The sequence below is a fragment of the Lepeophtheirus salmonis genome, chromosome 7 (genome assembly GCF_016086655.4).
Source record: "Lepeophtheirus salmonis chromosome 7, UVic_Lsal_1.4, whole genome shotgun sequence".
Lineage (NCBI taxonomy): Eukaryota > Metazoa > Arthropoda > Copepoda > Siphonostomatoida > Caligidae > Lepeophtheirus > Lepeophtheirus salmonis.
The window spans coordinates 22,794,294-22,808,392 of record NC_052137.2 but is presented as its reverse complement, the minus strand read 5'-3'; the positions used below and the strand labels follow the sequence as shown (position 1 = coordinate 22,808,392).

Genomic DNA, 14,099 nt, shown 5'->3' with positions numbered 1-14,099 from the left:
GATCCCACCTGTCTGGAGAGGTTAACACTATATACAAACTAGGACCACTTTGGTTATATCATGGATGAACTCACAGGAGGAATCTAGAACCTTATGAAAAATACAGTTAAGCAATTTAAAACCAATCAAAGGCCTCTTACAAAATTAAGCTAGAAAAAAGAAGGAAATTCGACAGGCCCTAAAAAATAAAAACCACCCAGACCCTAGTTTTATGGGCGCAACTTGGCTCAATTATAATGTTGGAAAAATTAAGCTCGGTCCGAAAGTCGAGGTTACGTTTGGGGTAACCTTTTTTTTTTTTGCACCCATTATGGCGCCCCTGAATGAACAGCACACTTAGCATTTGCCTATATTTTCTATGCCACGGGTCATCACTTTTCATCAAATATGGTAACTCAGAAAAAATATATTGGTTCATCTATTATTTAAGGGTGGGAAGTAGTTGAAAATAAATTGGAGGTTGCCTTGAATGAAAGTACTACCTGTATTTTGAGGATATTAAAAGAACAAAAACAATTTGAAAAATTAGACACCATTTTATAAAAATGGAGAATATCATTTTAGGACCCCTGGGATTGCATGTTATGCTTTCAGTAAGCTACGGGGTTGAGGCTCATTTTTATGTATTACGAAACATAAAGGGTTTTATATAATGAGTATTTTTTAGGTTGGACTTTTTATACTATAAAAATATCAAATGAATAAATAAACATTCAAAAATGAAGGATTGAATGGAAAAATTAACGGAAAAGAAAGTTTGAATGAACAGCGAATGAAAGTTTTTACAAAATGAACGACTGAACGGAAAAAGGGTGAACGGGTATAAGCCTTACTAATGTATATTACTATACAACGAATTAAATGGTTATTTTTTGTTAGATAAATGATGAAATCTTACTATGTAATGAATTCGAACCAGAGACAAAATAGTTAATAAAATTAGTATAATAACAAAATAAATAAACACTGCAAATATTCCAAAGGAAGAATTGCTAATCACTTCCCTGATAGTAATTATCATTAGACATGATGGATTATTCATGCTACAAAAGACTCAATGATTGACGAAGAAGCATAATTTGAGGCAAGAGCATAATTCCATCATTATTCCAACAGAAAGAAAAACCATTTAATGAATTTTATAATTATAAATATTGCATATTTTGATTTCAACCGAAAATAGGTAATAACGACTTATAAACTTCATTTATTTATATATTAGGGCGAAATATTGAGGCAGAATGCCCTAAGGAACAATGATTTAAGGCAAAATTACCGGGCACCGTCTATAACATCTTGGATATGCCTCTAATAAAAAAACTCCTTATTTTGTAAAAATATTTGGGAATTGAGTATCCATATTTCATTAAAAATTGTTTGATAGAACCGTATAATATTGTAATCCCATTTTAATTGTGTTATATCCAGGCTTGAACCCGTTCATTCGTTCATTTTTTAACTGCGGAAAAAGACATAAAAGATGAAAACTATATGGGAACGGTAAAAATTAATGTTCCTATAACTACGTTCCAACAAATCCAGTAAATTCAAGGTTCGTCCATATAAATGTATAGTATTAAATTTTTCCTCAATATAACACTTAATATAAATTTTTCCACAAAAATATCAATCGAATCTGGTCTAACGGCCATCTGTTTGAAGGGTGTTACTGCTGTAAGTGACTATATCTAGTTTTCAAATATATAATTCTGCAATAAGATGTCGCTTCTTCAGTTTCCCGTGCATGCCCGCTGAATATAGGTTTGGTTGCATTTACTTTATCTCTGCATGCAAGCAAGGACCTTGGTTATAATGGGTAAGATTTGGGAGTTTAAATATATATAATATTTTACTGAAATGTTATTAAATCCTTTTTATTATTTTCTTCCGCCCAATCTCTAAGCCTGGGTATTATAGAAGGACTGGTGAAATAAATAGTACACAGAGTAAGATGCATTATTAATAAATTACTTTTAAAAAAAACCTTTACTGAAAAAATTGTTTTTTAAGAATAGTTTTTATATGAATCAGGGAGAGTTATCTAGATAATTAGAGAGAAAAATATATAATAAGTGGGTTTTTGTTTTTTTAAGTGTTAGGTTATTCTATAACACACCATATTTTGGACTTCATTTTCAAGTCCCTTAGTATTGTAATATATTCTTAGGCTGGTACAACTACAGGTATAATCTAAAGGTACATAAGGAATTATCCTCTGGTATCTAATGTTTGAAGCTTGTCTAAATATCCCACAACCAATAACTGGAATATACAAAAATAATATATTTTTTAAATATAGGTTTGTACGTTAGTGTGATTATCTATTTTTTTTAAAGATTTAGCTTAATTTCGAGGAACTATTATTTTAAGATGTCAAAAGATATCATTTTTTTAAATATTGAAAAAAAAACTTTTGTCAATATTCGAAAGCCCCGTCGAAAATAATATAACCAAGTTGGAATAGATGATGTTCCCTCAAGAGAAAAACCTGGATGGTGAGGCAATTTCAAGTACTTATGTGAATTAGTCTAGGGCTATCATCATTATAAAATAACTTATCATTGGCCTCAAATCAAGTGCACGAAGCTTCCGAACTTATAACAGACACGATGGAATTCATGTGCAATATATGCGCTTATTGTTTTTTTTTTTCCTTTTTCCAGACAGTCGGACTATCTTAGTAACAAGATGCGATTTCATCTCTAATACCGGGGAAGATGATTAGGTTAAGGCTTAAAATTACAATTAATCAACTTTTATGGAATTTTTTACCTCAATTCACAAGATTATTTGTGGGCAATAAAGAGGCCGAAAACTCATTGTAAATGTGTTGAATAAGTGAATGTCATTCCCAAATCAAACCAAAACGCAGAAAAGGCTGTAAAACTTATAGAGAAGTTATATAGAAGCTCAAAAACAGAAGATCTTTTTAATTTGAAGCTCATAGGAAAACATAAACTTAAATAATATAATTTATGTGGTTAAAATAATTTACTTCTATCATGTATGTATTATATATTTAAAATCATTAAATTATAAAAATTATTAACATATACGCATATACCTATGTATAGGTATTATTTGAAAATTTCATATTAATACACACATTTACTTCAACTAAAAGGGGGAAGATTTTTTTGTTTTTTTTTTATTTCAAAAATACTACCAATATTCTTAAACAATACATAAAAGTTCCCCGTTTGTTAATGTTTTCATATAAATAAAAAATTCTAATTACACAAATATACGTACTATCAGGGGCCGTGCAAGTTCTGGTCGTAGACTACGGAAGGTACAATACCAGTTTTGACCAAAATTTTCAAAATTTGTCCAAAAATCAAAAAGTTTTTTGTCAATTATTATTTTGTTTTTCTCTTAATTTGAAAATGAAAAGTCTTTGTTTTTTCTCTACAAATTTAACTGTCATGTTTTACTAAAAAAATTTTCTCAATTTTTTGTGTAGATAAAAAAATGTCTTATTCAAATTTTCCTTTTATAAAAAAAAAACATTCCGTCAAAATTGTCTATAAGGCCAAAACAATTCTTCCCCAAAGAGAAGATTTTAGTAAAAGCCCAGTGTGCAAAAGGGGTATTAAGTCAGTAGGCCTCATTTTTAAAAATTTGTAAGTATCATATAGCCGTACAATTTCTTTATTGTTTTTTACCTCCCCTTCATTTTTAAAGAATAGTGCTCGGAGGCTGTATATTATGTTGTGGGTCCAGAGCAAAAGTGTTATATTCGCTTTTGGTCTAATATAAGATTTTTAGCTCAAAATAAACTGATATTATAAATTATCAAAATGAGACAAATACTTCATATCGCGATTTTGGGAAACAAGACAAATCCGTCTTATATGAGATTAGCGTTGTACGGGGAATCATAAACAGCAACAAAAAATGGTTTAACTCAAATATATCTCACGATACAGATTAATTCCAAACACCGTGGGACCCCCTATACTATATCTATACTTAGCCTTTTGTAGATTCGATAAAAATAGCTACATGGCTTCAGCATCTTGATTTTAAATCTTTTATCACCTAAATCCTTAAATATAATATTCGCTTGTTACACTTATACTCCATACCCACGATATGGAAATGATATTTTAGCTTTTGTCACTTGAAGGAAGGGATGTCCATTTTCTCATTTAAATAGTCTATGTTAACGATTCCTCCAAAATTACTTATTACCATTTCTAGATTCAATATCGATAGAATAAATAGTTCACTTCTTTCCTCAGAGTTAATACGATAGTATAATAGATTATTAGCAGCAAGAATCAATCATCTTTTTTATTGACAAAATATGTACGAGTATAGGTACTTATTAAAGTGATTATAATTATTATTGAATAAAGACTGATGAGATTATTCCGTCTATATATCATAAGATGTTAACGCATAAAATGATGTTATATTGGGATTTACATTCATACATACAATATGAATAAATGTACTTCACTAATGACGTCAATTTGGACCACCCAAAGGAAAGGTATCGGATTAAAGGATTAATACATAAAAGTCTTGGTTTATAATGTACAAATTCATTCGTCGACAAAAGACTAAATGATCGTTTCCAATTATGGTAATTCCATAAGAATAAAAACGTATATTTATTTAAGTAAAACTTCATAAGTAGAATTAGGAATACAACTTTTGGGTGAAAGCTAATGAGTCCCACCGAGTATCTTAGCCAAATCAATTGCTATAAGAACACAAATAGATTAGTAAGGTACTAAGATATAATAATTGGCTCTAAACCACTTAATCCAAACCTTTGGATTAAATGGTAGGGGAAAATCTATTATCAGCATCTATTTTTAAAATATAAATATTTACTTAACTATATAAAATAGATAAAGTATTATATATATATATGGATCTATTCGTAAGAAATTTTCACAAAGAAACGGATTTGAATGAAACTTGGTATGATTTTTTTTTGTTTTTTGTTTTTTGACAGTAGACCAGACAGAAATGAAATTTTGACTAATAAAGATAAAGGAATTTGAATTTTGATCAATTTTCGATAAGCCAAATTTCGTAAAGCAAAGCAATGATGGGACCAAAAAGTTATCATTTAGCTTAACAAAACTTATGTTTTGATTTTTTTAAATTTTTGATATGAAAAAAACAAGTTAACCCTTATTTTTTAAGTTAAATTTTTCAAAGTATATGCTCTTTTATTTTATTTTTTAAATTCTAACTATATAAAGGTGAAACCGTTTTAATTTTTTTTTTAAACTGTAGAATGGAATGAGAAGTAATGGTGAATTTTAAAAAATTACAACTTGTATTATATAGTTAACAGAAGGCTTCATCGAAAATCTACAAAAATACTATGAAAATGAAGAAATGATTTTCATCAGTCTCACCTTTAGAAAAAAAAAAAAAATTATAACATAAGTTTTGTTAAGCATACTGATAGCTTTTCAATAATGTGTTGACCTTGTCTATTATTGCTTTAATATCGATAATCAAATATTCATCAAAATGCTAACTTCTTCATCTTGAAGGCCTCAAAACTCAGATTTGAATTGAGGTAAAGATCCAAAATTTCATTTCTGAGCCTGTTTACTGTCAATAATACTCCATACCAAACTTTAATCATATCTGTTTCCGAGTGATAATTTGCCATATTTAATTATTGAAGCAAAACAGTGAGGTTATATTATAGATATTGCGTGATTTTAAAGTTAATTGTGTATTCAAATGTTAAGCCATCCATTTATTAGTACATAGAACGAGTATTAAATGACTGAATGTAGAGATAATAACTTATGTTTAGAATTAAATAAGTTCCAAACTATGTTTTACTATCCATAAAATATATTCTGTTGTAAATACATCAGTTAAGCAAAAGAAATTAAGTCATTTATTATGGGGTGGAAAAGGGGAATGTATTAGGTACGTGACCCAGGGGGTCGTTTGGGATTTTTTACATTTCCTCTGAAACAAAAGCTTGTTCCCAAATTTGTCGAAAGGAAAAAGTTTTTTATCAATAAATTTTCTAATTTTTCTGATATAGAAAACCTCATTTGATCAAATTTATTTGCCAAATTTAACATCCCTTATCAGAAAAATCCTATTGACGGCCTTGAAGAGTATTATTCTGCATAATTGTTAATCTATTAGTCGTTGGATTAAAAAAGAAGACCGAAGCTGAAAATGTTGAATAGTAAGTTTATATATATTATCAATATACGCACATATCTAATATTCATCATTAATAGTGTCTTGAAAATGAATTAATTAAACCAATTTATGTCTTTATAAAAGAAAAAGTTGGTATTGTAAATATATCCCTTGGGTCATATTTAAGTTTTCACTTTAAAAAATGCTCACAGCTCGAGTTTTGATATATATATATATTTATTTTTGTTTTACAAAAGTGAGGTTGTGCTATATTCCAATAATAATTTTAATTGTTTTTATTCATAAATATTGTCTGTATCTTCAAAGGCGACAAAATAGAAGCCAAAAGAATTATTGTGCTTGAGATGTTCGTTTTCCATAAGACCAAACTGAGATTACCCATGACGTCAATATAAGCAAAACGGTCGTCTATGGCATTAAACCCAAGGATCCGTCATCAGGATGTATGGCCGAGGTTAGAAATGAACATCGAGAACAAAGGCCATGATTATGCCAATGGAGAATCAGGCTGAGGAGTTCTTGGGGAGTTATCTTCTATATTATCAAAGCAATTTTTGTGTTTCAACCGACACTTAATTACTTGGGACAATGCCTGTTACTGCCGCTAGTATGCTTATCATAAAAATAAACTCTCTAAAAATATAATCCATTCCTATCAAGTCTTAGTTTTTTTCAAAAATCTAAAGGGGATGCACTATTAGACATGATTCTAATTAGCCTTTCTTATTATAAAGAAAAAAACTTCATAAATAGTTATGTGGACTAAAGAGGCTTGTTAATGGTACACGATTTCTCAAAGAGTGACTTTGAATTTGAAGGGGGGAAGGGGGGAAGTTACGTATAAGACAAAATAATGGTTTCACTTCAAACTTAATTGTCAAAACACTACTAATGTACTAATATTTCTAAGGTAAAAAAAACTTGGCTTTTTTAAGTACGTAATTTGTATATGTTTTAAAAATACAAAACCAAAAAGAACGTGACTTAAATGTGATACTTTTCATTTACCAAAGTAGAATAATTAAATGTATATTTTTTATTGTAATACACATATGTTGGATATCTATAGTTTAAATACTTAGGATTAGTAAACTTTTTGACGAGGTAAAAGGACTTCATCTCATGATTAAAGAATAATATTTTGTAAGAACGTGAGAAGACGGCGAGAGTGAGACATTTGATTTTGCACAGAGAAAATGAATTACTACTATTAAGAAGAGAACCTTCTACTTTTAAAACACAATTAGTGTATGAAAAATATTTAAATTCATATATATTTATTTTATTATGTATTTTTAAATGGATTCACACCAAAAATATGCGAGAGTTCTTCTTTTAGAGAGAGAGATGTTAACAAACATGCGGCTTATTAAATAATGAGCAAAAAAGAAAAAAAGAGCAGACGTATCAACCGTTGTTTCTTTTCTAATCTCTATACTTAGTTTTTTCCCTACACACATCCCCTCTTTACTCAAGATTTTTTATTTGTTTACATTGTTTCTTACTATTTTCTCTCATGAGAAGTATAACCGTGGATAAAAAAGTCGGTTTGAACTCATTTTAATTATAAGGTGCAACATTCATGTTTGATATTTTCCATTTTAAATATATTAAAATTGAATTAAATCCACTCATTTTAGGCTAATCCCTATAAAAATCCATTACAAATTATTTCAAGTGGAAAAAAACCATTTTTAAACTTTAAATTATATGTGAAAACATATATTTAAGCCAGAATATTGTATATATATAAGGGCGAAAGTTCCCTGGGCGAAGTATCCTAGAACCTATAATTTCATGGTTATTATGTATTTATGAGCAATATAACTGTGGGCATTTGAATTGAGTACTGTGCCATAGAGAAGTTATATTTTAGTTATGAGTACTAAATCAAAAATTAAGTGAAAAATTACACCATTAACATATCAATCATCCATGGAATATTCAATTGTAGCATTTTGCTCATCCAAAAAAGTACTGTAAATCCTTCATTTAAAATTATTCATCTCATTTTTTGGTTGTAACTTGTACAAAATGGTAACTTGTACACAACATATACAAACAGATAGATATATCGTTGGAACAATATAAAAGACAGAAGTTAATGCAACATGTAACTAACTTACTTATGATAAAATATTAAATTTATGTAGTTTCCAATTTAAATTGATGTATTTATTTATATATGCCTTTTCATTTATTTCCACGGTTTTTTTTTTTAACAGTTAACTTTATATAAATTTTCAATTCATATAAAAGGGAATTAAAAAGATATTTCTTCTTAAACAAATGTACTTTAGAACTAAATACTTGATTAAATATTGATGAAAAAACTCCTTCATTAGAGATGGAGATGTTATTCAGGGACTTGAGACCGGAACGAAAGAAAAATTAGTCTAGAGCCGAGTTTTAACACTAATAGGTACCTGGGATGGGCCTAAGTACAATGGCACTTGTAAAATATCTTTAAAATCTTTAATTTAGTACTTATACTTAAGTATTCTTGAAACATGAATACTGATACTTGGTTTAAAAAGTAGTTTTAATGAATACCTTCTAAGTACTTTTGACAGAAAATTTTGAAAAGATTTCATTTATTTTGTTTCTTAATGTTTTTAACTCAATGTATATTTTCACAAAGTGTAATAAGTACATTGTACATTTAAATCATACATTTTTATAAATGAAGTCCTTGACTCTGATCGGATTATAAAGTTGCGTTGTTTAGAAAATCTAAAATTACTACTGATTTGTTGAAAAATAAAAAGTGGATTCAAGGAGACAATTTAAAAAGATGTAATTCTTAGCTTAAGATGATTAAATCAGTCTATTTCGAACGATAAATTGTCTTCTTTACAAGGGATACCTAAACTAACTTGCAGTAATTTAATTCCTATAAAAGGGGCCTAACTCAAAATTGGGATTGAGACAAAACAATAAATAAATTCTTTGTAGTACTTGTAAATTACTTAAGTACTTCCAAAAAATAAGCTTAATACTTGTACTTGTACTTAAAATTTCAATGGAGTTCTTATACTTGACTTAGATACATTCAAATCTACTTGGCCCCATCCCGGAATTATTACCTCGGAATAAGAAACTTTTGTATCTTAAGAGATGGGCTTTATCTTTCTTATCCCCTAAGAAAAGTAGAATTTATTTTTAAGTCTCCTGGTTATGCAGAAAATTAGTTTCTTTTCTATAAAATTTTCTTATTTTTTCATCCACAAGAATTAACAAAACCTCCTTCATATTCTATATACACATAAGATGTTTTCATCAATTAAGACATTACAAAGATGATTTTGGAGTTGCCTCAATATTATTTGAGTTAAAGTGTATTAAAACTAGCGTAATTTTTTCGTTTAAAAGAACCTATGACATTGATTTCTTTGAAAATAAAAGGTTGTGTAAAAAAATTCTTGTTCAGACCAATTTGCCACTAAAGCAAAATGTCCTTGCAGCATTTTTTTTTTGTTAGGCACAAAAACTTTTTTTTCATTAAGAGTAGAAATAAACTTGTACAATTCTTACAAACTTATTACGCTTAAAGTATCAATTGGCAAGAGAATCATTTTGTTTAAGGATAAGGAGTTGCAAAAAATTGCAAATTTTGTATTTTTAATTTTTTTAGAATATTATCAAATATTTTTTTTTTTTTAGAGAACCAAAGGATGAGGTTTTAAAAGCCGCAAGTTGTGACCTTGCTCTTTATTTATACCGATGTGAAGTCGTCATATGTAAAAATGTACTTTTAGTCTAATTCAATCATGTTTTTGGGCTAATTTTGTTTAAAAAAACATTGAAAAATACAAACGAAAAACATTTAATCACTTTACAAAAAATAATATGTATAAATGAATTTTGAAAAAATACATTTCTTAAACGGATATCAAAGATCCATTAGATTATTTTTTCAACATATTTTCCCCTAATCGGATTATTGTTTGAGAAAAATGATTTACTCAGTATAATTATTTTAAATTAATATGTATTAAAATACATTATCATTTAGGGATGGAAATAGTTGTAAAAGGTATCAAAGTTGCATTAACTAAGTGAATGCTACTTAATCTAGATCCTTTTATTCCTATTTATCCTTTCTATCCTACTAATCTAGACTACATATACCTACAATTTACATATATATATACACATGCAAGGTGGGGCAACAAAACTTGGACTTATTAACTTATTAATATTGGAAGGTTTAGATATTATTTTTTGACGTACTGGTTCAGTTATCCATTGGGTATAAACATTTCGTCCCCTCGTCATTATGAGTGAGCAAAAAGGCAAAAGGCAGCGATTCTCAGATCTTCTAGATCAGTGGTTCTTAACCTAGGTTCGATCGAGCCCTAGGGATTAGATGAGACATTTCCAAGGGTTCGGTGGAGTTAAAAACACACAAAATTTGTGATGACACTCTCCACTTGACAAATTAAAGAAGAGTTCGATGAATATTAATATGAAACTGGTGGGTCTCAGTACTGACAACAAGATTAAGAACCAGTGATCTAGATACTGAAGTTGAGCTGGGGAAAATTATGGGCAATATGAAGTGCTCCAAGAGCCTGGTTTTGAAGGTGGCCAATAGGAAGACCTCTCCCGGAAAGCAGGGAGTGGAGGGCACAATTTAAAGAGGGATCCGGAATATCTGCCCAGATTGGGAAAGAAGATCGAATAGAACACCCTAAATCGATGTATTGCCTACCTAACGATTTATCTGTGGCTACTAGGGTCACTATGAGGGCCGCGAAAGACAATTTAGGCATGTTTTCATACATGAGACCTTGTGACAGAGGACATTAAGTCCAGGAGGTTCGAAATGTAAAGAAGCAAAGAGATATGGCCCCCTTGGTCGCCATATTTGAATCGGCTGGACTTTGCTGAATGAGGGCACGTGGGGGAGGGAAACCAACAAAACTCCATAGCCAAATGTGGACTGACTGAAGGTCACCATAGTTCCTTTTGTGGAAGAACTTGTCTGAGGAGCTCGTCACCAAATCCTGCTAGGCCTTCCAGCGACGTGTAAAGATTGTAATTGATACTGAAGGTGGCCATATTGAGTGACCATGTTTGTAAAGACCTAGTTTACAAGTTGTTGTTTTTTCTTTTTGTTATTATTGAAAATAAAAAATTCTTGAAGTATTTAAGAAGCACCTTCTAGAGCTCACGTTCTGCTGGCTAACCCTGTATATTGTTGCCCTTAAGTGATGAAACTAATTATTTTATAATAATTTGTTTCAATACGCTACACTTTTTACACTATAAATAGACTATTTATGTAATTGATTAAATAATCTTTTTCATAATTCGTTAAGAAGATTTTTATTATCCTACTTTACATATTATTACGTAGTTAGGTAGATACCTCTTAATCTCTTAATTTCTTTCAATGAATAAATGATTATAGAAAATGATGATTCCATCCATTTTATAAAATGATAACCAGATGGATCTAATCTCCTTCTCTCTTTCTCCTCATTTTGAATATATTAAAAGGCATGCAATTTACAAAATTATTAAAAGACTTGAATTACTTTATTGTTATGATCCATGGTGCTGCTGTCACGGGATTCGGAGGATCCATCTTCTTCCTGCTTGAAATCCATGCCTTCCTCCAAATGATTGCTCTGTTGAGAAGAACTAATTTTCAAAATATGACTTGAAGATGGGGATGAGGAGGGAGTGGTTGATGCTGTTGTTGAAGTAGTGGCAGAGGCAGCTATCCAAGCCTCAGTGAATGTCTGAATCACACTAGACAAATCCATATCTCATCTCGAGAAGAATTTTACTTAAACTCTTTCCTTTTTTATTTTTTTTCCTTTTCTTCCATGCTTGTGTGTAAGTCCTTTTTTATCCGCTTTCTCCAAGAATTGTGAGGAGGGGGAATATGTAGCTTCGCCGCCGTTTTTTGTTATTCTGATATTATCTTTATCATCTAAAAAGAGGCGCTAAAGCGGAGGTTTACCCCTCTCTCTCTCTCTCTTTGAAGGAGCTTTCTAATTTTGTAGACTCTACGAAGCTCGCTTAAATCATTATAATATGGGGTACTACTCGACGTAAAATTGAAAAAATATTTTCTTTTTCAGAGATTTTTGGCTATTATTTTCAATTAATTGTGTCATTTTTATTCACTAAAATATAGGGATCGTTGCCCAGGTTCTTGGGATTAGGTTACATTTTTGTAAGAGAAAGCTCTGGACATTCTTCTATGATGTGATTTGTCATATATATTATCCTTTTAATACATATAATTAACTGTTTTTCCGACTAGATTTGTATATATTTTTTATTGTTTGTTTTTGCTTAAATTTATATACACATTTAAGTAATTTTTAAGGTTATGATAAAATAAAAAGCCTTTACTTCTTTTTTTTTTAATGCAATTCAATAAAATTTTGACAATCCAATGTCATAGGTTAGAATTAAGTTTGTTTGCAAATGATCTAATTCAATATAATTGGAATACATATACTTAAAATTTTGTTTATTTTTGAGACCAAAATAAAATTTATAGGGCTTCGAAATTAAATCATATTTTTTTTATTTTTTTTTTGTCCAACCGATTACTTAAAGTTCCAACAATGGGTAAACCAAACTTATTTAATGGAATAAGATATAAATATATAATTTTATAAGTGACTTCCTTCGGCAATTCTCCTCAGGATAACAACGTTCCGTCATATCATTCCTGGGAATCTCACAGGAAATGGACTTCCATTGACTCTTGAGACATTCAAGACCTCCTGGACCATTGAAATTATGAGCTCTATTTTAGAACATCCTTATGAAGGGAGGACATCGTTATAAGCCAGTCTGTGAATAGCAACCTTGCTTCGTATACTTTATGGATCTCTGTCTCTACGATTTTTATAACAGGTAGTACATATTTACAATAGTAAAAAAATGTTATCAATTCTTTACAACAAGAGAAATACGTCTGCACCACAAATACATTGATTTATTCAATATACCGACATATTACGATAAAATAACATAGAAAGTGTTATGAGTTTGTTTTTATCCTTTCTTATTTAGTTAATCTCCACATTATAAAATTATAAAGTATCTCTAATATTACTCGTTTGACAAATATAAATCCGATAAAAGGACATTTAACCAATTTTCAATCAATACTTGTCAAAAAGATATGAACTTTACTCTTAAAATTGATACTATTTCTAATTAGTGTGTCAAATATATGAGCAATATTAACAAAGTAAAGAACCTTATATGTATAAAATAAAAATAAAAAATAGTTTACTTATCAACGCATACAAAGTATAAACCAGACCCCTATTCAAATAACGCAATGGTAAAACACAGTTAAATTAGGGATTCGTTCCGCATTTCTTCATAAAACACCCACATAGAAATAAACGATGATCCTTAACGCTTATTCTTCTGCAATTGCTCTATACTCTAAACTATAACTCAATAATACTCTGGTAAGGTATTATTTACCTCACTAATTGTGTTAATATCTTTTTTCTTTTTTTCCTTTGGTTGGGACTAGATCCTTAGATAAGTATAAACTAATGCTTCATTACTCTATTAGACCATTTATATAAGAAAAATAACAAAATACCCTATGATTTATTAACTGAGATTACGATACTTAGGTATAAGGGGCTCTGGATAAAGAAATGAAACGTTATGTGTGTGATTAACTACCAATGTCTACAGAGTGTTCAAATAGCTATATCAAATGACTCGTTGGTCATCACTTTATATCTCTTCCTGTCATGTCATTTATTCACTTTTGCCTCGTCATATAACAATCTTTATTGCATTTCTCAATCTTTAAAAAAAAAAAAGATATTGAATATGTTATTAGTTAGGCAATGGCATAGTCAAACTACAAAAATTAATATAATCTGAAACGTGATATAAAGAGTATGTAGTTTTGGGGTACAACATACAACAATCAA

The 14,099-nt window shown here is 29.5% G+C and overlaps 1 protein-coding gene across 2 annotated transcripts in view; it reads right to left on the bottom strand.

Moving 5' to 3' along the window:
- The window catches only part of dve (SATB1_N and homeodomain domain-containing protein dve), a 40,497-nt gene extending 28,529 nt beyond the window's left edge, over nt 1-11,968 (bottom strand). The window contains exon 1 of one of the 2 annotated variants that reach the window (XM_040717206.2): nt 11,706-11,968. In XM_040717206.2, coding sequence (XP_040573140.1) covers nt 11,706-11,936 — 231 coding nt within the window. In that variant the 5' untranslated portion in view covers nt 11,937-11,968. The remainder of the gene's footprint in view (nt 1-11,705) is intronic. The other variant, XM_071890188.1, reaches the window with a different exon arrangement.
- Nucleotides 11,969-14,099: the final 2,131 nt, after the last annotated feature.